At 38.8% G+C, this 24,435-nt stretch overlaps 1 protein-coding gene across 1 annotated transcript in view; it reads right to left on the bottom strand.

The window, feature by feature from the left end:
* CAP2 (cyclase associated actin cytoskeleton regulatory protein 2) overlaps nt 1-24,435 on the bottom strand; it is a 131,875-nt gene that overhangs the window by 97,975 nt on the left and 9,465 nt on the right. The window contains exons 2-3 of the mRNA XM_054591859.1: nt 12,258-12,379; nt 8,381-8,481 (exon numbers count right to left, since the gene is read on the bottom strand). Coding sequence (XP_054447834.1) covers nt 8,381-8,481; nt 12,258-12,378 — 222 coding nt within the window. The 5' untranslated portion in view covers nt 12,379. The remainder of the gene's footprint in view (nt 1-8,380; nt 8,482-12,257; nt 12,380-24,435) is intronic.

Here is a 24,435-nt window from a genome sequence, read left to right on the forward strand (position 1 = left end):
GCCTTGAGAAAATAATGGTACCAGATAAAATAATGTTTGTAGAAGTATAGGCATTGCAATTTCATTTCTAATAGTAGAAAAATGGAAAATGTCAAGTCTCACAAACTTTTAAAATGACTCTAGTCCTTGATGGCCATCATTGCAGGGACAGGACTAGGCTGAGGCTGGGAGGGCCCAGGCGTGCTCCCTCTCGGGGCCTCACTTGTCTCCCCCTCGTCGGGGCCCAGCACTCGCGTATGTACATTACATATGATTGCATCACTTGTATATGATTTTGATTGTATAAATCAATTACGGTGTGACCACACAATGAAATATGCAGTCATTAAAAATGGCAATGTAGACCCTAACTTACTGACATGGGAAGACACTCAGAATACATGGATCTAAGTTAAACAAGCAGAGTACAAAAAACAGAATGTGCAGAAAAGTTTGCAAAATCTATAATAAAATCAATCACTGTAATTTAAAAATCCCAATATAGAGCTCTTCTAAATAATTAATTGTTACAATTTATATTTAAAAAGATTGAAGACTAGAATGAGTTAAAAGCTGTGAGTTTTTCTTAAGGCAAAGGAATAGGAAAAAAACACTATTGTATACGTCCATTGGATTTTCTGACAGGTATGAATATTGCTATAAGTTTTTATTCTGAACAAAACCATTCTCCTAAACTAACTCATTTGCAAATTCAGTCATTGCATAGCTATAAAACATCTGGCAGATTGCCCCCTCTCCAAATCTCTAACTTGGTTTTCTAACACTTAAAGAAATCTAAAGCATTTTATCAACATGTTTAAACCAAATCTTTGGATTTAGGAAGCCAGAAGTGCTTCATGGTTGATGAGCTTTGGACCTACACAAGGAAAAGATACTTGGCTGTTGCGCTCTTCTAAGAACACTTTGAAATACTAGAGGTGACAGGTGCTCCTTATGGTAGAATTCACTAAGCATTGTCATTCCTCTTGTGTTATTGAAGCCATTCTCTTACTTAACTGTCTTTGCATGAATATATATGTCCTCCATCTCCACGTAGGTAATGCGTTTTTGAGGACTAGACCAGTGGGTGCCTATAAAAGGGCTTTATTACAACAGAAGGTCACTAACTACTGCTTAGTAATGAATGACTTAAATGATTGGAAAGCAGTGTGGTGTAACGGAGAAACTGCAGGCTTTAGATTTTCAGATAGGCTTGAGATAGAATCCAACTTTACCCCTTGCTAGTTGCATGGTCATAAGCAAGTTACCCAATCTTTTTGAGTGTTGGCTTCTTTACCTTGAATGCGACCTACCTAAGGGTTCTCCTAATAATCAAGTGAAGCAGTGTGTGTCAATAGCTGGCCAAGTGCTTGACACAGAACAGGCCCTCGATAATTGCTAATTTTCTTTCCCCTTCTTTACAGTTGCCCCCCTTACTAATATGATGCAAAATAAGGCAGGAAAATAAGGCAGGGAAATAAAATTGATCTCTAGTGATGATAAAACTTAGCCATTAACCAGGTTTTGTTCATTCAACAATCATATCTACCCAGTACCAATCCATCTACACTGAGATCTTACTATTAATGCTCAACCCATGAAATGTCCTTGCTGAAACAGAGGCCCCCCCATTCCCCAGGAATTTCCAGGTAGCTTGGACCCCTGACCACTAGGGTGCTCTGCAGCCAATTAGTGTGGGATGACATCACCTTGTGCCTAAATTTTCTCACTTATCTTTTGCTGCTCAGTGAACTCCCTTTCAAGCAATACGTTAATTCCAAGGTTTTTTCTTAAAGTACCAAATATTCCTTCCCCTTTCATCTAATGATAATAGTTAACGCATACTTGTAAAAAGTTCAAAAGACATAGGTGTTTAAGAAGTCAAAGCTTTCAGTAAGTCTTCCCACAAAAATGACCATTGTCAACAACTCCATGAGAAATGTTCCAGACTTCATTTTTAATAAGGCAAAACTTTCTTAAGTATATGTATGATCTCTTTGCTTTCTCTCAATTTCTCCTCAGAAAATCTCTTTTCCTCTTTTCTGTGTCCCATTTGTGAATTGCAAACTTATCCTTATAATTAAAGGAGCATGATATACACTCAAAAAGAAAAAGAAAAATCCTACATTTGATAGTGAACGTAGAAAGGAATCAGGCCTGACATTAGCTAAAAGTATAAATAACCTGCATAGAAATCTCCATCTATTTTTTTTTGTCTTTCTCTAATTTAATTCACACTTCCCCAGGCACCAGCATTCATGGTAAATAACTACTTTTCATTTAATGTTATTGTCTTCCTGCTTCATTTAACTAAAAGCATAGTGGAAGATTTTTTTTTTAACATTTTGCATTACATAAGTGCTGTTCAAAAAAACCTTTGCTGAAGGTTTTTATTTTTAATTTCTCATCTATCACAGACTAGTATTTTTATAAAATAAAGAGCCTCATTAGAAACATGAAATGAAAACCAAACACTAGATTTAACAGACTTAAAATTACTCTGTTGAATTATTATAAAAGTGTTCAAAGTCTTAAAATTTCTGAACTTGTTGCAGGCTGTTAGCAAAGATTTTGCGGATGGCGGCAGTCCGTGTACCACACGTGGAGTAATGCTTTCCTGTATCTTTGCGTAAGACGCACACCACCCATCGCTTACATTAGGTCTATTGGCAAATGCCTTCCCAGTTTCTAAGAACCAATTTACAAATGAACTTTAGGGTGGGAGTCCCCATGTAAAAGCCTGGGACTGTCTGTATTAGGATATACTGAGACAAGCTACTGGTTTTTCACTTTTCACCCAGATGTTTAAAATTATATAAATACAGGTAAAGAGTCTTGAAACCAGGGAGAGGTGATTATTGGAAATAAACAGTAAAGTCCCATATAAATTTTAATTTCCCACTGGCCCTTTTAGGCTCTGAAGTTATTTCTTGCCTGATAACTGTTATTTTGAATGTTAACGATCAAAGGGGAAAGCAACGTGCCAAAACCCAAACTAAACAGAAGCGAACAAAATTCTATTTCTTTTTTAAATGTGCCCTTCAGTATACAGTTATATAGTAAGGTTCAGAAAAATATTCTGTCTCAGACAGAGCTCCTGGGATGTCTACTGGCAATGACTATGTCAATATATTGATGGATTTACACGTCACTCACGAATTCTCATCTAGCTTTCTTAAGATGTCTTAGAGCTCTAAACTTTCAATGGCTCACTTTCCTTAACTATAGAATAGAAATGAGAATGAAGAGAATAAGGGAGGTACTAGATAAATTGTCTAGTATAATAAATTAAAGACTTCTGTTTGTGCGATAAAAATCTATAGAGTCTGTGTTTTTCCATGTTTCACATGCTACTTCATGACTTAAAACCTGACCTTGATTTTTTTTAACCACTAGTCTAGGACATTACTTGATTCAAATTGTCAGCTGTAGTATGTTCATATGCACAGACACAATAATTCATTAAAGACTTGATTCATGCATTTGAACATTCATTTTCATTCATTCATTTAGCAAACATTTATTAAGGACTTACTGTGGGCAGAGTGCTAGACACTCAGAGGCCCAGAGAATAACAACATATTTCTGGAACCTTGAAATAAAACCCAACACTCCACAAGTGGGCCCCAAAAGATAAATCATACTATCTCCACTGCATATTAATCTGTTTTAACTAAAGCAATCGAAAGTATTAGCATTCCAAGTACCTTACTATTTAAGCGATTCACTTTGCCAAGTGTTTTCTGAAAGCTGAAAGATTTTTATTGCAAATGCAATGCATATGAGACATAAATTAGTAATTCATTGAATACCCAGTTTTCTTTTACATTACTATAACATCTTACATTTGATAGAGTAAAAAGTGTTGGCTTGCAATGTGTTATAAAATGTATAATGTCATGTTTTTAAACTTACAGTATCGGGGGGTATAAGGAAACTAAATGGTAATGGAAAAAATACAACAAACATTTAAAAAATAGATAAAAATTGCAGTGTTAAATCACAGGAGAGTGAGGGGATCTGTGTTGAATGGGCTGTTTTGTTGAGTCAAAACTTGTGCTTCTGATTTTTTTTTTTTTTTTTTTTGGCAGAAGGAAGAGGGGCCTTATAAAGACCCAGATTACAAAGCACCAAAAATGTAAATGGTCTCTTTTTAAATCAGTAAAAATTACCTATAGATATTTTACACATAGAATTGGTAAAACAAATGTGTATTTTTGTATCATTTATTTCAGGGATAAGATTATTATTTATCCCAGAAATAGGATCCACGTAAAGGAAGAAGTGACAACACACAGACCAAGAAGGACAGACTCATGGAGGCTTCAAGGTCTTTTCAAATAAGGGAGTCTGATCTTCTTCTACAGCATAAGAAAGCAGGATGCTATTTTATCTTCAGTATTCTGCGTATCCTTTCTCTCACGTGTTTCCTTCTGCTTGCTTTGCATGCTCAGATGACTGAGGTACTTTCCCCAGTACAGCTCAAAATGCTTTTTATAATGATGGTTATGCTGCCCTCTCACAAGCTTTTCAATTTGGAAACCAAATTGTTCCCTCATGCTTTGATGCTGAGACTGCAGGTGAGTCACTCAAATGGGCTGTGAGAACCGAAAGGCCCTTGGCTGTGAGGTTCTCCAGCCTTATTACTGAGCAAGCGAAGGGACTAGCTCAAGGTCATGCTGTAAAAAGCAGAGCCAGCTCTGAATTCCCAATACAAACTGCTAGTGCTAGTCACAGGAAGATACTCCTTATCTTGCCACTGTTTTAACTTGTTACATAGCCAGCATGGTATAAAATGGACAAAGCATTTTGTAAAGGGTTCAAATAAATGACAAAGACTAGGAACATCTAGAATGGTGATAGTGAACCATCAGAAGTGCACCTATAATAATTGTCTAAAAGGGATCATCCCTTATAAAGTCAGGGAACTGAACTGTGCAGTGTGATTTCGTCGTACTACGCTTTCATGTGTTATGCTTCTCAGTTGTTTCTTTTTTATCCATTTTAATCAAGATAGGAAATAAATGTTTCAGGCTTCTAGAAACACTTCAAATGTAAATTCTATAAATCTTCAAAAAGGGTTTGAGTTAGAAAGAACCATATGATTTGCAGTTGTTTCATGATTTTCAAATCATTTAAAAATAGCCCTGGGATCAGTTTCATATACCATAAAAAACAACAGGACAGCTTTGTTAAAAGAAAAAAAAATCACATTTGTCCACTTAGGGATAAATGAGGTCTGACCAAGGGCTTGATATTACATAGGCCCAATTCCTAGAGAATCCTTTCCTGTGACATTGAGGGCTATATTTACGCTAAACATCTACTATAAAATTATGCATCGTTTACTCTTTCTTAAAAGGAGTGCAAGCTCTGTATGTAATCCTGGGTTGAAAAGTAATTCAAATAAGCCTTGTGGTGTATGTTGCACACAAGAAGGCTTTACAAGATCTAATCTTTGCTAAACCTGTTATGTTCTTCGGTTCAGCAGAGCTTCCTAATTGTAGCTATTAGTTCCCCTTTTTCTGTGGTCTGTTTTGTCAATAGACTATTGAGTGTTCAGTAAATTAAGCCCAACCAGCAGCCAACACATCAAGGCAGACGTTAAATCATAGCTTGGCTGCCCTTATTCATTATTGTATCTGTGAAATAGCTTTTAAGCACCAGGATAAGATTTAACATGATGCTCATTTGTGTCATTCTCAAATTTCCAAAATGTACAATCAGGTATGTGAAAGGTTTTTTTGGGGGGTTTTTTTCTTTTTTTTCTTTTCTTTTTTCTTTTTTCTTTTTTTTTTCCCCCAGGCAACAGGTGTGTTCTTGGAACAAAGTTCAACCCCCACTTCTGGCTTATGTGAGAGGCAGCAGCTGCAAGCTTACTGTCAATGACACATGGTTCTATAAGAGAGAAAAAATAAACTACTTGTTCAATGCATTAAGTAATGGGCAGATGGATGATAGCTGCCTGCACTTTTCTTTGTCTTGTAGAATCAGAGTCTAAATTTTCAGATAACAAGTGTTTTTCTTTCTTTTTCTCCTCTACCTCTCTCTCCCTTTCCTCCCTCTCTCCTTCCCTCCCTTCCTTCCTACTTCCTTCCTTTCTTCCTTCTTTCCTTCTCTATCTCCCTACATTCCCTTCTTAATTTTTAAAAAGCATTATGTATTCATTTCTGAGAATGTCTCTTTATTTGAGTCATTCTGTTTTCAGGCTAATGAATGGAAAGAGGAAACAAGTTCATATAAATCAAGCTATACTTTATTTATAATTTAACTTTGTTGTAAAAAGATTTTAAAGGAACTGTTTACTGTACAATTCAAGAGACTTAGTGTGCACATTCTATATTTAAAAAATAAAAATTAAATATACTTATTTATAGCCCTCATTATTCTCTAGTAAAAAACTATATAAAGTTTGTGAGATATTACTAAGAAGAGTTATAATACACTGTGTACCTCAGAAACACAATGTCAACATTAATAGTTACAACAATACAATAATTATTTTGATTGTGTTCAAAAGAGTAAATGTCTGTCAATTACTAAAGAATCATTTTTAGTATATTGGGGTAATATTCCATTTTGTATGTTAGCTCTCAGGTAAAATCATGCCTTAGAATATAAGAAGCTCAGGTACTATCTTACTGTATACAAACAAATATATCAAGCTTAAGAACAGTCCAGAGTAATTATAAAGCTTTGTGATATATTTGAAACAGGCATGTCTTATTACGCAGACTTTTCTAGAACTCATGTGTGTTAGAACTTCCTCTCTTTAGCCAATGGGTATTTTTTCTAATTTAAGATTTTAAAATATTTATTTATTTTTAGAGAGAGGGGAATGGAGGGAGAAAGAGGGAGAGAAACATCAATGTGAGAGAGAAACATCAACCAGTTGCCTCCAGTATGTGCCCCAGCTGCCACCCGACTGGGACCAAACCTGCAACCCAGGCATGTATCCTGACAAGGAATTGGACCAGCGACCTTTTGCCTAGGGGAATGATGCCCAATCAAATGAGCAACTTTGGTTAGGGCACCAATGGGTATTTCAACAGGAATATGTAATAAAAATAGAGGTCATGAGAAGAATCTTCATTTTTCTCAGATGTGGCAAACAAATTTGTTATAAATGCAGTAAGATAAGCATCTGTTTAATTACAATCCTGGAACCTCTGGTAGAACCTGAGTCACCAGATCCCCTTGAAGATCGGTGTTGGGTGTCGAATATAATGCCTAATTGGGGAAGGAGCGAAGAAAGAATCCCTTTTTATGTTGTTTTTTAAAAACTCGAAACCACAACTTTATTCAAGAATCAGATTTTATCTAAGTCTATACTGAAAGTGGTGTTGCCAGGATTGTCTCATTGTTGAGAAATCCATAAGCAGATGGATTTGGAATTCAATCCCCTGTGAGAAACAAGGCAAATAAAAAAGAAGAACCTGGTGACAAACTTCTAGGTTTTTAATTGGTTTTGGCTATTACATTAGATTTTCGCTAAATGTATGCAAGTTAATGACTAGCCTTAGAGAGGATGCTAAACATTTAGAAATGTATATAAAGCATCTAAAACTAGAAAGCTGGCCTGGATATCATTAAAGGGCTCTACTAATCCAGAGATTATCAAATTCTATGATTTTGTCTTCCTCAAGCTGCACTTTATAAAAAACAATTGTGGTAAAATACTCATAGTGCAAAATTTACCATCTTAACCATTTTAAGTGTACAGTTCAGTAGTGTTAAGTATATTCACACTGTTGTGCAACAGCTCTCCAGAATTTTTTCTGAAGTTAGTTTGCACTGCAACTATTGCATTGCATTGAAAAGTTTGCACTGAAACTCTATACCCACTTAAAAAGTTCTCATTTCTCCCTTCCCCTGCCCCTGGAAGCCATCTCTCTACTTTCTGTTTCTAAGAGTTTGAATACTCTCGATACCTCACGTAGATGGAATTATAGAGTGTTTGTCTTTTGTGACTCGCTAATTTCACCTAGCATAATATCCTCTACGTTTACCCATGTTGTAGTATGTGTCAGAATTCCCTTCCTTTTTATGGCTCATAATATTCCCTTGTGCATACATACCACATTTTGCTTATCCATTCATCTGTCCACAGACACTTGGGTTGCTTCATTTTTTGGCATTTATTGTGAATAATGCTGCTATTAGCAGGTGTTCAAATATCTCTTTGAGATCCCGTTTTTAATTTGTTTGGGAATATACCCAGAAGGGAATTGCTGGACTGTATGATAATTCTATTCTAATTGTTTTTGAGGAGCCACCAGTCTTTTCTAGACTGACCGTGCCATTTGACGTTCCCACCCGCATTGCACAAAGGTCCCAGCGGCTCCTTGTCCTTGCTAACCCTGGTATTTTTCCATGGGGGACAGGCGAGGAAAGTACTTACATGAATCTCCACATCACCAGCAAGGATCCTACTCTTCTTTAAAAACTCAGCCACCATGTTGTTCATCAATTTATCAAAGGCTTCCACCGAGGGTGCCACACCTTTGGAAGAAGAACATGTTGTTATTCCCTGAGAGTTTAGTGAAAAGCTGGTACTGCTTTTCAATAGGTGATATGAAAGTTTAATATCATTCATGACATTTTCATTCTCTTCACGAAGTCATTTATCCTTTCAGTCTGTATTTATTAAACACTTCTCAATGGCTCAAGAAAACAATGTTTTCTTATTTTTCATCCTCCTCAGTAGGCACTTTCACCTATATAATTTTGATGATTATATAATCACATAGGTAATGCATACATTTTTTGCCCAAATTTTTTAGGGAAAAATAAGGATGCACATTATACATGGGTGAGCTCTGTATCTATATAAATATTTTTAATTCTTTTGTTTATGCTTATTTGTTAAAAGTGTAACCCTAGAAAGCACTAACAATATCCGTATACAAAGTAATACCCTGGAATATGACAATCAGTCTTGTTTCTAAATATAAATACATATATACATACATACATACATAATTGAATGGAAAAATTAAAACGAAAGATTTTTTTTCCTGAAAGTTTGGGCCAAAAATATGTGTGCGCATTATACACAGCAAAATACAGTAGCACCATCACAGTTCTACTGATGAGGAAATGGAGATGCGAACAGAGCATGTGGCTTGACCAAGGCCATATGCCAAGTACAAGGCACATCCAAAAACAGGCACAAGCTTTTCTAATCCACTGCCAGCGTACTTTCTTCTATACTGGCCAGACCAGGTGCTATAACAACTGTGCAAACAGTTACCAATGCTATCCAAGACAACTAAAAGGTAATATGAACTCTGGACAAGTAGGAAAAGAAACCTGATGTCACACATTTGGTCCCTTCTTCACTTCCGGGGGGAGGAGAGGTGGTGATGGTGGGCATGAAATGACTGCTGAGCTACTCCAAAGTAAGTTTTGATCTGTCAAATTATTGTAAAAGTTGAAGTGACAGCAGCTCAGCCTGGTGTGTCTGAATTTCTCTCCCTATCTTTTAATTTACAGGAAAAAATTTTCTAAGTCCTGAACTTTATATCCTTAACATTGAGAAAGGTAATATTTAGAAGCCCAGTGCCTCAGGCTACTAAAATCCAAAACAAAAGCTAGGATTCCCTTTCCTATATTAGACAGAAGTATCCAAGCTCATAGATTTATAAGACGAAAGTTTTCTTTCTTTTCCCTTTTTCCCAGTTGCAGATTTCCACAGGCCCAAAGTGTGATGGAAACAGTTGTTTACAGCTCTCTGCATCCAGTCTAACGTCTAAGCCGGAAGCTGAAGATGAGTTATCTTGAAGTTCAAAACACAGCGTGTACCAACTTCTAGACCATAAAAGGAGGGCAAGTCCAAAGGTTCCTTATGGATCCATTTGGAAACAGACAGACCTATTTGTTGCTGTGGGAGAGGCCTGAGAGGTAGATATCTGCTGACTATTTAAAGTAGTAGAAAGTTTTAGAAATTTGAGGGAGGCCTCTACGTGGAGATGGCATGATGATAAAAGGGAATATTTTCTGATTGTCTTTCATCACTCAGCTCTGCTCATACCTCCGCCAGGCAGCCTCTAATGACCTCTTTCTCCCCAGCCCACATCCTTTGAGCATCCCTCAGTTGAAGCATGTGTGGCCCTGCATGGTAATGTATTGAGACCAAATATTCTAAAGGATTAGGGCTGTGTATAATTCATCTTGGACTTCCTTGCACCTACCATGGTGCTTGTCACTTGGCAGGCATGCAAAAATATTTCTTCCAGTGTTGAGCCAAACTTACCTGATTGTCAGGGGGGAAATAAAACATATCAAAACACATCATAACACTAGTATCATAAGGAGGCAGTTCTTTGATCTGTGCATAGATAGATTTGTAATGACTGGATTCCTTCTAAAAGTTTATTTTTAAATAAAAAATAGTATTTTTTAAGCCAGTTATGGCATCATCGAAATGATGATGTTTATATTTAAGGTGAGAGGTTGTCCTTAAGGATTTTTTCAAAACAGAATTTAGGAAATTACCAAAGCTTACTAATTAAGAAGAAATGGTAACAATGTTGTTTAGGATAAGGAAAATGTCTTAAGGATGGATATCATTCAGTCATTTTACTAATTATTCTACTTACTAATTACCCCACTTTATTTCAAGCAGGATAATAAGTTGCTGGCTAAGTTGTCTTAAAAGACCTAACTTTAGTAACTGTTTCAGAATGATTTGCTGTATGAGAAAATATTTGCTTAAATACTTACGTAATTTAATTATATACCTTCCAATTTTGTTTAGCCTAATAATTTTCTCAGAATATTTTTTATGAAGAAAATAAAAAGTACAATCTAGTAGCGCTTTGAGTAAGTGAAGTTCAAATTATGGAGGGGTCCCCCCCCCATTAACAACACTACACAATCTCTTGGGAGTTGGATTTTAGCTTCATTTTACGTATTCACAGGCTTTATATTTGAGATTGGCAATCTTAGAGAAATGTCTTTTGTTCACTCGATGCCACAATAATAAGGAAACAAAGTTACTGAAGAGAACATAAAAATATTTTCTTACAAATAAGGTTTACTGTATAGTTAACAAAAAGAGGCTTAAAATGAAATCATAGATGTGTCTCAGTTGATGCGGAAACAACATACGGGCTCCTGGCAGACTTTCTTTAGGTAACACCCCTTTCAATTCATTCAGAGCATTTTAATTTTCATTATGTTCAGAGGGAGAAAAACCAGCCTGTGCATTTGTTCTCACACAGTAATTTTTGTCTCAGGGCATGTAACACAAGGCACAGCTCCAAATATGCCTGCCATTCTAGAAGCACCAGTGTGGATCTTGCCTGGTGAAAGCTTTGTTTGAAACCTCCTCTTCCACAAGGCATTTCTTAGCCCCCAAAAGCCTGACAAGATTCAAAATGGGTCAGATAAGGAGGAACCTTACGTGAGGCAAGAATAGTGTTGCTAGATTAAACACAGATAGCCCAGTGAAATTTGAATTTCAAATAAACAATGAATAAATTTTTGGAATAAGTGTATACCATGCAGTACATCCTGTGTAGTATTTGGAACATATTTATACCTCCCCCCAAAAAGCAGCTTATCTGAAATTCAAATTTCACTGGATGTCCTATATTTTTCTTTGCTAAATGTGCAGTCTCAGGCAAGAAGAAGTTGAAAAAATTACTGTAGATAACTTAGAGAGTTTATCATACATGGTATCATGTTAAAGAAGTAGTTAACTTCTTATGCTTGCTTACGTAATTTTAAAATTTTTTTAAAAGTGTGGTATTTGCATGTAATTACAAAAGCATATTTGGTTGGGACTAGACATGGATAAAACAATGTGATGTAATCATGTAACAAGAAAGTCATATTTGAATTCACATCAGGCTTACTTCCTTTAGAACTGCACTTCTTAAATTTAATGACTTGTTCTCTTTAAAATCTAGAGAATAATAAATCCTTCCAGTTTACATTCTGAGAACATTAGTTTCTTTTTTGATAATTACTTAGATAATATATTTAGTCACTGAGTGTGGAATAGCAGTATAAACAGTAAAATGAAAGAGTAATGACATTTGGCGCATGGATTATGCTCTTAACAGGCAGAATACTGGTAATTTTTGCACAACTTTTTTTCCTTTTTCTTTTTCAGGGATTGCTTGCATCTGGTTAATGTCATGGTCACATATAAAGGAAGGGGTAGGTAAGTTGAAGAACGGAGACAGAAAGGCTTCTTGAGAACTAAGTGACGGGGACAAAACTAAGTGACCCACGTAGAGACCAGTAATGACAACAATTTGGGGCCCTACCTCCGTTGACACCGTTAATTTCCCCACAGTTCCCAGAAGGTCGGTGTGACACGTCAGACAGCAACTCCAGTCGGCTGACTGCCCGTTCGAGTCTTTCCACCAGCCCCTGCATCTCTGCCATTCTGGAAGAACACAGGCACGAATGAAGGCCGTGTGAGCGTCAGGCAGGATTCGCAAGCTGACACCATCCCACTTAACAGCGACAAGGAGGAAAATAGAAATTACTTGAAAGGTCTTGAATTACTTAGAGAGTATGGAAAGTGAGTATTTTCACATGTCAGCAAAATACATGAAACACAAAAGAATGTAAAACTTGGAACAAGAACCCCCACAAATTTTATTGAGATTATTTCTACTCAATTAAATGACTTTTACAAGCCCCACATGCAATACACAAACATTCACTCTCTTTGTACCATTACGAAGTGTTTCCATGGGTACTTCTTTGAGCTATGATACAACCTATGTCTAGCACTTACTTAAAAGCCCAGGAATATATATTTCGCAATTAACGTTGTCAACTCATGGATAGCCCTTATTTACTCAATTACTTTAAACCAATAGCCCAGCACAGAAGAACTATGAGTTTGTGAAACTGCATCATCTCGCAGGCCAACAGAGGCCATTGCCTCCGCAGCGAACTGTCTTCTACTTACCATGAGCTTGTGTCAGTGCTTGTGGCTAAATTATTTTAAATTGCTATTATTCTGAGTGGTGGAGATTTTAATTTAAAATATTAAAGGTGGTTATTTCTTTTTGATGCTGGTTACTTTTAGACAAAATTCAGTTGCAGATGGGGGTGGTTTTCGGAGACAGCCATCTTCAGTTACACAATACCCTTGGTTGGGATAAACTGGCTTTGAGGCTGAATAAGGCATTGGGGGTAAAAGTGAGGCTGGGTATCTATCCATCCTCCTTGCTTCCCAGCAGGAGAGCTACTCTGAGTACATACAAGAAGAGCAACATACCTGAACATTACTGGCCCTGGAATGTAATGTTACTAACGCAACCTCTGAGGAATGGAACCCAAGCTCATTAGGCCAGATTCATAAGATCCAGATGTTAGGTACCATAACTCTGACCATAGTAACTTATGATTTTGCTCTTGGCAAAATCAGGCTGCTGTCCCAGAGAGAGTAAAACAGGCCTCGTGGCAGTACCTGTCACTTCTCACTGTTAAGAACTTCCCAAGCACCGTGCTGAGCCATGGAGGACTGGCACGTGCCTGCACCAGAGACAACCCTGCCCCAGAACGTGGGTAAATTTTATTGCTCTAAGAGGTGTAACTTTTCTGTTTCTACCAGGAACCAGATAATGCACTTTTCTTTTGTATTTTGTAGCCTGTTAGCTTTGAGATTAAATGTAATGATGACATGCCACTGTCTTTTTTAAAAACAAGGTTATATTTATCAAAACACGTGGCTATAGCTCTGTAATTCTGCATCCAAATGTCAGGTGGTCATCAGATACGGACAGGGAAGAAGGTTCGCTGTCTATTTTGGAAAGTCATCTCCTCTAAAAATGCCAGCAGCTACTCTTTCAAAATATGGGGCAGTGTTCTCTGCACAGCTGAAATCAGCATCTAATCCCAAGGGGATTCAAAATTAGAAGTTTCTCATCTATTCTTTTCCTCTTAACGTCAGAGTTCTTGCTTCTATTGCAAGTGAAAAAAAAAAAAAGGAAGGAGAAAATTAATTGAATCCATTACGTAAGCTTGTAAGGGAACTGGGTATCCTGTAGGTGGGTGAAGGCCATTTGAGAAATGATAAAAGTCCCTCAAATCTTTTAATAGTCACCCATCTGTTCACAGTTATCTATGTTCCCTGTTACTCAACTTGCCAAATGTTACCACCATAGACCAAGCCCATGCCAGAAAAAAAAAATGTGTTTGTTTTCTTAGCAAGCTCCCTATCCCCCAACAGAAATGCACCAAGCACCCCCCAGCAGCTCCAGAGCTGTTTCAGGAAGGCCTGTTACATTTCACACGTAGGACTGCTGTCCCTGACTGTGGCTTAATCAGTCTCCCAGACAGGCCCAAACCGCACGCTATCTAATAGTGCTTCATATGTTGAAAGACAACAGGAGTTAGCCTATAAATTGCAGGGCTGGGCAGATTGGTGTGGAATGCAGTCTAAAAGCGAATCAGATGTCACTTCATGTAAAATCACCACGAACTGAAGTCTTGCCACAGCCTCTTACGAGGTCAAAAAAAAAAACCCCAAAAAACAACCACCCCCAAAATACCCTGGAAAGATGCCTCTGGGTTTAAACTTTTAGAACAGTTTCTAGGAGAAATAGAAGAAGAAATAAAAGAAAGAACACACCAGGACATCAAAAGCATGCAAGTTAGTGTTCCCACTGAAAATGAAGGGGTCCAAGATGGCTGTGCCATCTTCTTCCAAAACACACACACATGCGCACACACACTCTTCTCCCTACATATGCCCTCAGGTGCTATTCTGGCTCTCAAGAATGAAGAGAGGGCAGAGCTGTAGATTCTCTGAATTCTTCCCAGGCAGTTACATTCGCCTTAGTTTTTCAAAATGGATTTAGCTTAGTTTTAAAGAGGAGAGGGGAGCCAGGAATTAAGAATTGGGCTGAAGAAGTGGATAGGGCAGTCAAAGCAAACGCAGACAGCAAGATCAGGCTCGGGAATGGGTAATGGTCAGGGTCAGGGGACAGATGGACGAGCTGAGATTAGGAAGCCAGCAAAGGAGGGAAAAAATGGCAAGACGGTGGATGGAAAATGTTCTAAGAGTCAGATGAGAAGAAAAGAGAAGCCAGATATGCAGCCAGAGAATCAAGAGGCTGGGTTAGATGCTGCTGCTCAGACTTTCTAATCAAGTAGAAGCCAACCCTGAGCTGAGGTCCTCTAATACCTACCGCTTACAGAGGATAAACACCAGGATTTGATTAGAGTGTGAGGGTGGGTGAAAAGAAAAAGGTGGAAGAGCACAGAATTTCACAACTTTCTCTTTTTAATGTTTTAGGAAAGGATACTTGAGGTTAATCTTAATTCTTTGGTATTATTTTTTAAATATTCTCTTTTGAGTTGGGAAGTATAACTTATGCTTGTTTGTCCTTTTTTAAAATTTGAATTTCTCCTTCACTTTTCCTTTAAAGTTTAATTTTTCCTTTTATCAAATCCAAACATGAACAGATGTAAGGAGTAAACAGTTCGACAAGGCTCATGACAAAATACAACAGTTTCCTGACTGCCCCTTCCACTCTTTGTCTTGATAATCAACATTCGCAAGTATTTTAGCTGTTTATTTTAGTTATTTCCCCCTTATCTCTAAATAATATGCTTATAGCTCTATGTCTTGTTTGTTTTCTTCACTTTTAGGCATAATCCATTGGGCCTCCACCGAAAAAAACAAGAGGGTTTCCCATTTTCTCGCTCCATCCCCACCAGCACATAGATACATATTCCCTTTTATCTCATCCTCCCAATAGTGTTATATGCTAATTGTTGTGTGACAAATGATCAATGTTAACACAATTATGACTAATCAGTGCTGAATCATGACAAATATTTTTCATATTTTGTACAACTTGTTTTCCTAGAGTCATGTTTTTCAGTTTCTCAGTTTTCCACACACTTAAAAATTAATCATCTGCAAACTCTTTCCCTGGCTGTGTGAATCCTCTTTCAGTGGGGCCAAACACATCTGGAATTCTTGGTTCTTTCTCCTCAGAGGTACTTCTTCTGCAGAGTTACTCCAACTGCATGGTTGCTCCACAGGTCAGCTGCACATCTGCAGCCTGGTATCTGCCTTCATCGTCAATGAAGGTGAAGAGAGAAATCATCATTCTAGGGATTTCTCTCCCCTACCCCCCTTATGTGGCACTACCTATTTTCTGGACTCTATCTCCTCCTCTTTCTTGGTGTACTTCCTTAACTGGAAAGAGCATTGTCTTCTGAAAAAAGGTACATGAAATGTCAAATATTTTGAGATCTTGCAAGCTTGAAAATATCTTTATTTTGCTCTCACACTTGATTGATGGTTTGGCTGAGTATAGAATCCCAGGCTGGAAATTTTCCTCAGAATTTTAAAGGTACTGCTCCAATGTCGTCTAGTTCCCTAGGTGGCTGTTGAAAAGTCCAAACTATTTTCATTCTTCATCCTTGTGACATAACCTGTGTTTTCCTCTCTGGAGGAAGTTTTTGAGATTACCCTTTGTCCCCATTGTTTGGAACTTTCATGATGATATGCTTTGTTGTTAATCAAACAGCCTCTTTATAAATGATTTTCAAGAGGTGTAGAAAAAGTAGGGAAATAGGCATTGAATATTGTAAGTCTCTGGGTGAGTTTATCAACCAAAGTTTTGGGTTTTTTTTTCCCAAATAAAGAAGTTTGCATTCTAAATATTTAAAAAATTCAAACATCTCTCACACCAATTTCATACATTTACAAATATTTCATATACTTCAACAAGAATATAGACAGTGAGTATTCTCAGAGGTACCTCTGAGAATAATAAGGTGTGCTGGAAATATAATCCTAACAGAAAAGATAGCCATCAATAATTAAAAATTTTTTTTGCTTCATTGGTCATTTTATAGAAGCCATCCCCAAAGTAGAGATAATTGGTTCCTAAGCTGTCCAATGTCATGTCCACTCTCCAATGTTATGCCAGCAGCACCACAACAATGCTTAAAGTGCTAAGAGAGAGCACACTTCTATTTTTCTCATAGCAGTTTCCCACAGTTTCAAACATTTTATAAGATCTCAATTGCTTTTTGCCCATCTTTAACTAGGGTGGTATAGAGGCTTTGGAATCAACGGCCGGGAGGCTTTCAGAGAAGAGCTTAATTTTTCTTTCTTTTAGTTACTACCTGTGTACAGGGTTGCTAGAAGTATGCATATGAAAACACACAAAGTCTGGTACAAGGTCAGTGATAAACTTATTAGCTACTGCTATGAAGACATCTTCTCTCATTTTGCTGTCTATGTGCATAGTTAAAGCTATGTACAACTACCTCAACTCTTCATGGATCTGAAATGTTCAGCTATCATCTAGAAGTTCTGGCCAAGGAAAATGACTACCTGAAAATTTTAGTCAGTATACACATTGTTATTATTTTCAACATATCATTTCTCTAAAAGAGGTTTTCTCAAGTCTATGTGTAATGGTTATTTTGCTATGCAATTACTAGATTTTTAGTCACATATTTGCCCCCTAAACATTTTTATAATGATTATTATTACTATTATTTTGCTTTTAAATGGTCCTTTGTGAATGACACAAGCATAATCTCTGTGGAAGCACTTTCGGAAAATAACCCTCCTTCATCCCTCATATATTTCATCCAAACTACCTTAAGCTTAGTGGTAAGGGGTCTACTAAAGTCCTACCTACTCAGTCTAACCAGTTATAAAAAGCAGCTTTCATAATGGCTTTGAAAATTGGCACCCCATGGCCCAGAATAAATGGTGAAAGCCCAGAATAATAGCCTGTTTGTCTGCATAAAATTCTTGGTCTCTATCAGACATTTTGCCCAATTAAAATACTACTTTATGCTATCTTTTCTGTTAGCACATGCACACCTTGCCTCCCAAGGAGATTACTCCAAGCTCTTCATGGGCTGATACTTTTTGTATTTCCCACTGAGTCTGCGTGCTGCTGTGTACATGGAGAGTTCTATAAATACTTTTGATTGACTAATTAATTGGCTACCACTCACTGTCTTTCCCTCGCCTGCCCACATCCTGGCATAATCTCAGATCAGGCAGAAAGCCAGATTTTCACAGGAGAAATTTCCATTTAAAAGAAGACACTACATTAGTTTTTCCCACTTAAAACCACAGCGGCTTCTTCTGCATTTGCTCTCTCTAATGTGAACCTTAGGCTTTTCCAAAGTTCCTCCTTATCTTTTAGGATTTCAAAATTTTTAAAACTACGCCTCATCTAAAGGGTTTTGTAAATTCCTCACAGCAAGTTCTTAAAGACAAGTAAGGCAAAATGCTACTCTGGTAACTTCTTCATGTTAATGAAACAGCTGGGTCTTCTGGGAGTCCGGGTTGCTGGTTTAAAGCTCTCTTACTATGCCAAAGGTGTAAAAAAAATAGTGGTGAGAGTTTCTCTTCTGATTCTGTAAGGGAGACCTAGGCCCAGCAGATTCCAAAGATCAAGAGCCAAAGATTAAACTAGGAAATAGAACTGTAGTGACAGGAAACTGAAGACTCTTCAACCTTTTTCTCATGGTGAGGCTGGGCCCCTGGCTTATAGGTGAGCTCTCTGAGAATGATAAAGTGGCAATAGACTACTTTCTTTACAATTCCACCCAAATTAAAAAAAAAAAAAAGTTTGTTAAACTACCATCAAACCAGACTGTCCTAAATTGTTAAAGTCTCCTTTACCATGACTATATGAATTACCTTCTTTCCTTTCTCAGGAAGCTACCAATCACTGGGGGGAAGTGATCTTGTAATTCACTATTACTAATTGGAGTAGTAGTATGTATAGAAAAACAAACCATGGTATTTATTCATTCATTCAGTGACTGGCTCACTGAATATACTTGTTTCACTCAGTCCCCATGGTCTGCTAAGTGCAATGCTCATATCTGGAAAATCAAGAGAGATTAAAATACATTTCCTGCCCAGCTGTGGTGGGAGGGGGCTGGAAGCAGACCCTGCTCAGTCAAGCCAAAGAGTTGTTTCCCTAAGAGATACATTCACTTTGCCAAGGTGCCCGCCTTCATATCTTTTGCCTACCCTCCTACAGAGCATTTCCGGAGCCAGATTCTCACCAGAAGGAAAAAAAAAGCCACTATTTTCTTTTTGTCGTGAAGAAGTTCCAGGAGTTTTGAAGCAGTGTAAACAGAATATAAGTGATCAGAGAGTTACACAGGGAAAGAATACTTTGAATTTTTCACAAAACTGGAGAGAACATATGTGAGATCTTGATTAGTCAATTGATTCCTCTAAAGCCTCTAGTAAAGTCCCACTGCAGAGAAAAAAGCAAATGGTCAGCTGGGTTTTGAAAAGGACCTCACCCCAGCTCTCTGTACATCATCACGCTCCTGAGGTCCAGGCACAGAGATGACCCGCCCCTATATGCCGCCCAGTCCCTCCTCTGTGCTGTCTTGAGGGTCCTTCCTGGTACCGATGCACCCATTTTTCAAACTTCAACTTGTCTGTGAGTCCCACAAATTAAAGGTAACTTCCCTAGAGCTATTAACTTCCTGACATCTTCATCAAATCCAGAGCAGACTATAAAAGACACATTAAACAGCCATATATAGGAATTACCTCCCTATTCCATTTGCTCCACGGACGCTGGTGGTACCACTCCTGAGAACCATCTCTGATCAGCCTTTTAACAAATGTTTCTCCTCAAGGTTGGAATCTCTGAAGATAGGAGGCAAGGGCTTATAACTTGAGGTAGAGGCAAAAAGCATTTTTTGATATCAGAGAATCTTAATTGGAGACTCTGCCCCTTAATTGACAGCCCACATCACCGGGCAGATTACCTAACCTCTCTCAGTTCAGTTTCTCACTTCCAAAACATAAACTCATTCCTTCTCCGTTCACTGACTTGAGAAAATCATTTATGGATGTGTGTGCGCTGTGTTCCGTGATGGTTGCTGGAGCTACGCAGGTAGGCGGGACACAGGCTGTCCTCAAGGCACCGTGATCTCCCTGAGGAGAGGGCAGTTTAGCTGTTGGGGGCAAGCCAGCGCGCTAGGACACCAGGCTGCAGGGCACTGGGTAACTTCAGCAGGAAAGAACCCAGTGGGAACTGAGACCTTGAGGAAATCTAAATATATATCAGGAAGGCTGCTCAGTGCCTTTTCTGGGGTGGTGGGGCTGGGTCTGGACAGAGCCATAAAGTCATGGACTCAGAAGGCTGAGTGGGACCAGGACAGACCCCTATTCCACTCTCCTATCATGAAGTGGCAACTCCTTTAGCTAAGTGTGAAGTAAGGACTCTTCACGGAAAAGGAGCTTCCTCCCCAAATGTCACCATTACCTTTTCTAGGCTCCAATGCTGTTGGGGAAGTTCTTTCTCTTCCTGTCCCCACACCGCCCGTCTGCCTTTGTTTGGGCCACTGAGGAGGTAGAGGTCAGAGAGGTGCTTCTAGGAGCTCCCCAAGGGCCTCATCCTGGCACTGGGAAAAGAAAAGCCATGGAGACCCTGTTGGGCAGGTTACCACAGCGTGCGCAGGCTTTTCATGAACCTTTGGTCCTTAGAGTAAACGCATTTCTTTCCTTGTACCCAGTATATATAAAGAACTCTTAAACTCAATAATAGGAAGACAAACACTCCAATTTAAAAATGGGCAAAATATTTGTAGAAACATTTTCCCAAAGCTGACGTACAAATAGGCAGCAGTACATATATAGATACTTAACATTAATAGTCATTAGTGTAATACAAATAGCCCAATGGGATGGCTACAACCAAAAAGACAGATAATAACAAGTGCTGATGAAGCTAAAGAGAAATTGGGACCTTCCTATGTTGCTGGTGGGAATGTAAAATGGTGCAGCCTCTGTGAAAAACAATTTGGAAGTTTCTTAAAAAGTTAAGCATATATTTGCCATATGACCTAGACATTCCACTTGTAGTTATCTACTCGAGAGATACAAAAACATATGTACACACACAATAACTGTATTCAAATGGTCATTGTTCATAATAGCCAAGAAAAGGAAACAACCTACATTTCCATCAGTGTATGAATAAATAAACGAAATGTGGTATATCCATACAATGGAATATTACTTGCCAATAAAGAGGAATGAAGTAGTGGTACATGCTACAAGATGGATGAACCTCCAAAACATTCTGCTAAGTGAAAGAGCCCGAGACAGAAGACCGTGTGTTGTACAATTCCATTTATATGAATATCTAGAAATAAGTAAATTCGTAGAGCCAGAAAATACATTAGTGGTTGCCTAGGACAGGGAAAGGAATGAGGAGTGACTCTAAATGAGCATGAAGTTTCTATTTGAAGTGACAGAAATGATTTAAAAGAAGATTGTGGTGGCTGTTGCACAATGCTGTAGTGCACAAATAATTACTGAATTGTGAACGTAAAGTGAGTGAATGTCATGGTATGCAAAATTTTAGCTCAACAAAGCATTACAAAAACAAATAAAAAATAAGCACTGCTCTTCTTTATAACTGCTCTTCTTTATAAGTAACTTGATGCTCTCATCTCCCAGCAAAGTGATAGGTGGTAAACTAAACTTAGCCAGATACTGCTCTGAGGGGTCACATTCTTCTTTCCTAGATTTCATCATTGGGGCCAAGACAAGGGATAGACTAGAGCAGCTGTTCTTACTACTCTTCTCATTCCCGTGCATCAGAATTGGGGAGGGGCCTTGGCTGGTGTGGCTCAGTGGATTGAGCACTGGCCTGCAAACCAAAGGGTGGCCAGTTCGATTCCCAGTCAGGGCACATGCCTGGGTTGCAGGCCAGGTCCCCAGTAAGGGGCGTGTGAGAGGCAACCACACACTGATGTTTCTCTCCCTCTTTTTCTCCCTCCCTTCCTCTCTGTCTAAAAATAAATAAATAAAATCTTTTAAAAAAAGAATTGGGGAGGCGTTGGGCCTCCTAAATGCATATTCATGGGCCCCACTCTCAGCAGTATTAATTCAGTGGTCCTGGGTATTGCCAGGAATCTGTGTTTTTAATAAGTACACATCACAGTATGAGGCCCCACACTGTGAGAAGCCAAATAATAGAAAAGTGCACAGGAAAGCTGTGAGAGCATAATGGAAATGGAAGGGTCAGGAAATGGGGACCTCAGCTGAGCCCTGGGAAGTAGGCAGGCTGCTGAAGTCTGATTAGGAAGCAAATTAAACCTCAAAGGATGAGGAAGTGTTTATTCGGAGAAAAGGTAAGTAAAGGCATTCCTGAGCCTATGGCCAGTTTGTGCAAAGACAGGGAAACAATACAGCCAGAAAATATTCATTGAACATTCATTATGTGCCAGGAGGTATCTAAGAGAAAGGGGATTGATGGGTAGTTAGAAAGAATGGTTGCTAAGGATGGAAAGGGACCCATGGAATTACTACTAAGATGAGAGCAGATGGAAGATTTGGGAGATTATAGAATAGGGAAAATCTGAGAAAGGACTAAATGGGGTCAGGAGGAAAATGGAGGAGGTAGGATGTCTTAGATGTCTTACTCTGTGGTAGGGTGGCGCCTGTTAACGCACAGCTAGGGAATGGAGGCAGCTAATGACGAGAAGCAGCTCAGTGTTAGACTTGTGAGTTTCAAGTGCCTGTGGTGATACTGAGGTGATAGTTCGCAGCTGCAAATAGGAACCCAAAGTTCAGGGGACTTGCGGAACGGAATTATAAGTATTACCCACCTAATAATAATAACTGCGCCAGGATTCTTTGGAAGATTAAAGACGACTTTGTGAACTATAAAGTGATGCTTGAGTGTTGTAATTTATCTCTGAACACTCCACAGCACTCATCATTACGATCTGTCCCCACGAGTGCTCAGTCTGTGAACTATTACTGCATGTGTTATCACCTCTCCTGTCCCCAAACACAATGCCCATAACATCTCACACGCCACTCTTCTGAGACCACGCAATAGAACAAATAAACTACGGAAACACTGGTGAGCAAAAGCTTACAGGGGAAAACATTTCATATGGGAAGTTATTTCTTACAGCATAACTAGAAAGAGTTTTCTTTATTAAGCCCTGTCACTTCAGTGTTAAGAATGCTGTGTCTCTCTGGAATAAGGAAGGCAATGAGGCTTGCTGAAATTCTCTCTAATCTTAAAGTTCTGGCATTTATTGTAAGATTTATACACACTTGAATAATGGATTCAGCAACTCTCTCAAAAGAAAAACCCTAAGGATCAGTTCTTAAGAGCGGGGCCACGCGGAAACGCATGGGCGTTTTCAGCAAGTGTGACTGTGGTCATTTGATTTAACAGAGCGGCTGATGGATTTGGCCCAGGTGCTCTCCTCCAGCCCCTTATTGCCTCTTCATGTGTCTCCAGCCTCTGGGTCTACTTTCAGACTTGACTTTGATTTATTAGTTGTAACAAAATCAGTTTTGAAATAGAACTGTGAGCCACGAAAAGACTAGAGGTTCTTCGCTTTTGCTCTTCAGATCTGGGAGCCCAAAGGAAAAGGGAAACAGATGAAGGGAAAAATGGAGGGAAAAGAATGGCGGCGTAACAGGAAAATGGAGGGGAAAGGGGAATAAGGGAAGCTATGGAGAGGAGGAGGGAGCTACCAGTGATGTCACAAAGGGATAAGCCCACTGTGGCATGCGTTCAAAATGCAAAAAGCAGCGTGGGGCAATGAATGAACAATACAATATACGTATGATGTATCCAATGATTGGTTGTGCACTTAAAATCTAAATTTTATTAACCAGTGCCATCCCAACAAATTCAATACAACAGTTTAAAAAGAAAACACAAAAAGCAACTCTCTGAAAGATAAACAACAGTGGGTAAATTGAGGAGAGCAGCCAAAACTTGAAAAAGAGGCTCATTTAGGAGTGCATTTCTGGGTTTTTCATTTCTCTCCAGGGTTGGCCCAAAGGTTGGAACATGCAGGGGGTGCAGGCAGGAAGAACTCCCAGAGAACCTCCTCTTTTGGCCAGAAGACCTGGAAAGGAGTCCCCTGCAAACTGAAGAATGTGAGGAAAAGACCAGGTTTTCTCTTTTTCCCGATTTTTTCTCCCTTGAGTGACCACAGCCACAGAACTATATGGCATAAGCAGCTGAAAAGTTTCTCCAAAGGAAACCTGGCCTCATTGCCAAAGAACGGGGAAAAGGGGCTCTTGTGGCTCAAATAGTGTGGAAGAATCTCTTATTCTTTTCTTTTTCCTCTCACTTTTCTCTCATGGCTTTGCCTTGAGGATGACTCTAGTCTATACTGCAGCATTGTGAGAAACTAAAACTTCCAGAGAAACCCAATATTTCTGGCCAGAAGACCAGGAACAAAGGCTGTTAGGGGAGAGGAGACTGTGAAAGGAATCCCAGAGAGGAGAGAATTGAAGAAGGGGATCCCCAGAGTGTGCGCATGAAAGACTGCAGACCCCGGTTTCCCTCCTGGACTGTGCAGATGTGGGACAGGTCCAAAGGCTTTCAGAACTGAACTATGATGTAAGCCACTGCTCACATCCCAGACCAACCCCTGAACTGTGCTGTCATGAGACCCAAAACAGCACAGTAAAGGCTT

This window comes from Pteronotus mesoamericanus, unplaced genomic scaffold (assembly GCF_021234165.1).
Source record: "Pteronotus mesoamericanus isolate MK-2021 breed Mesoamerican mustached bat unplaced genomic scaffold, CSHL_Meso_final scaffold_31, whole genome shotgun sequence".
In the NCBI taxonomy this organism is placed as follows: Eukaryota; Metazoa; Chordata; class Mammalia; order Chiroptera; family Mormoopidae; genus Pteronotus; species Pteronotus mesoamericanus.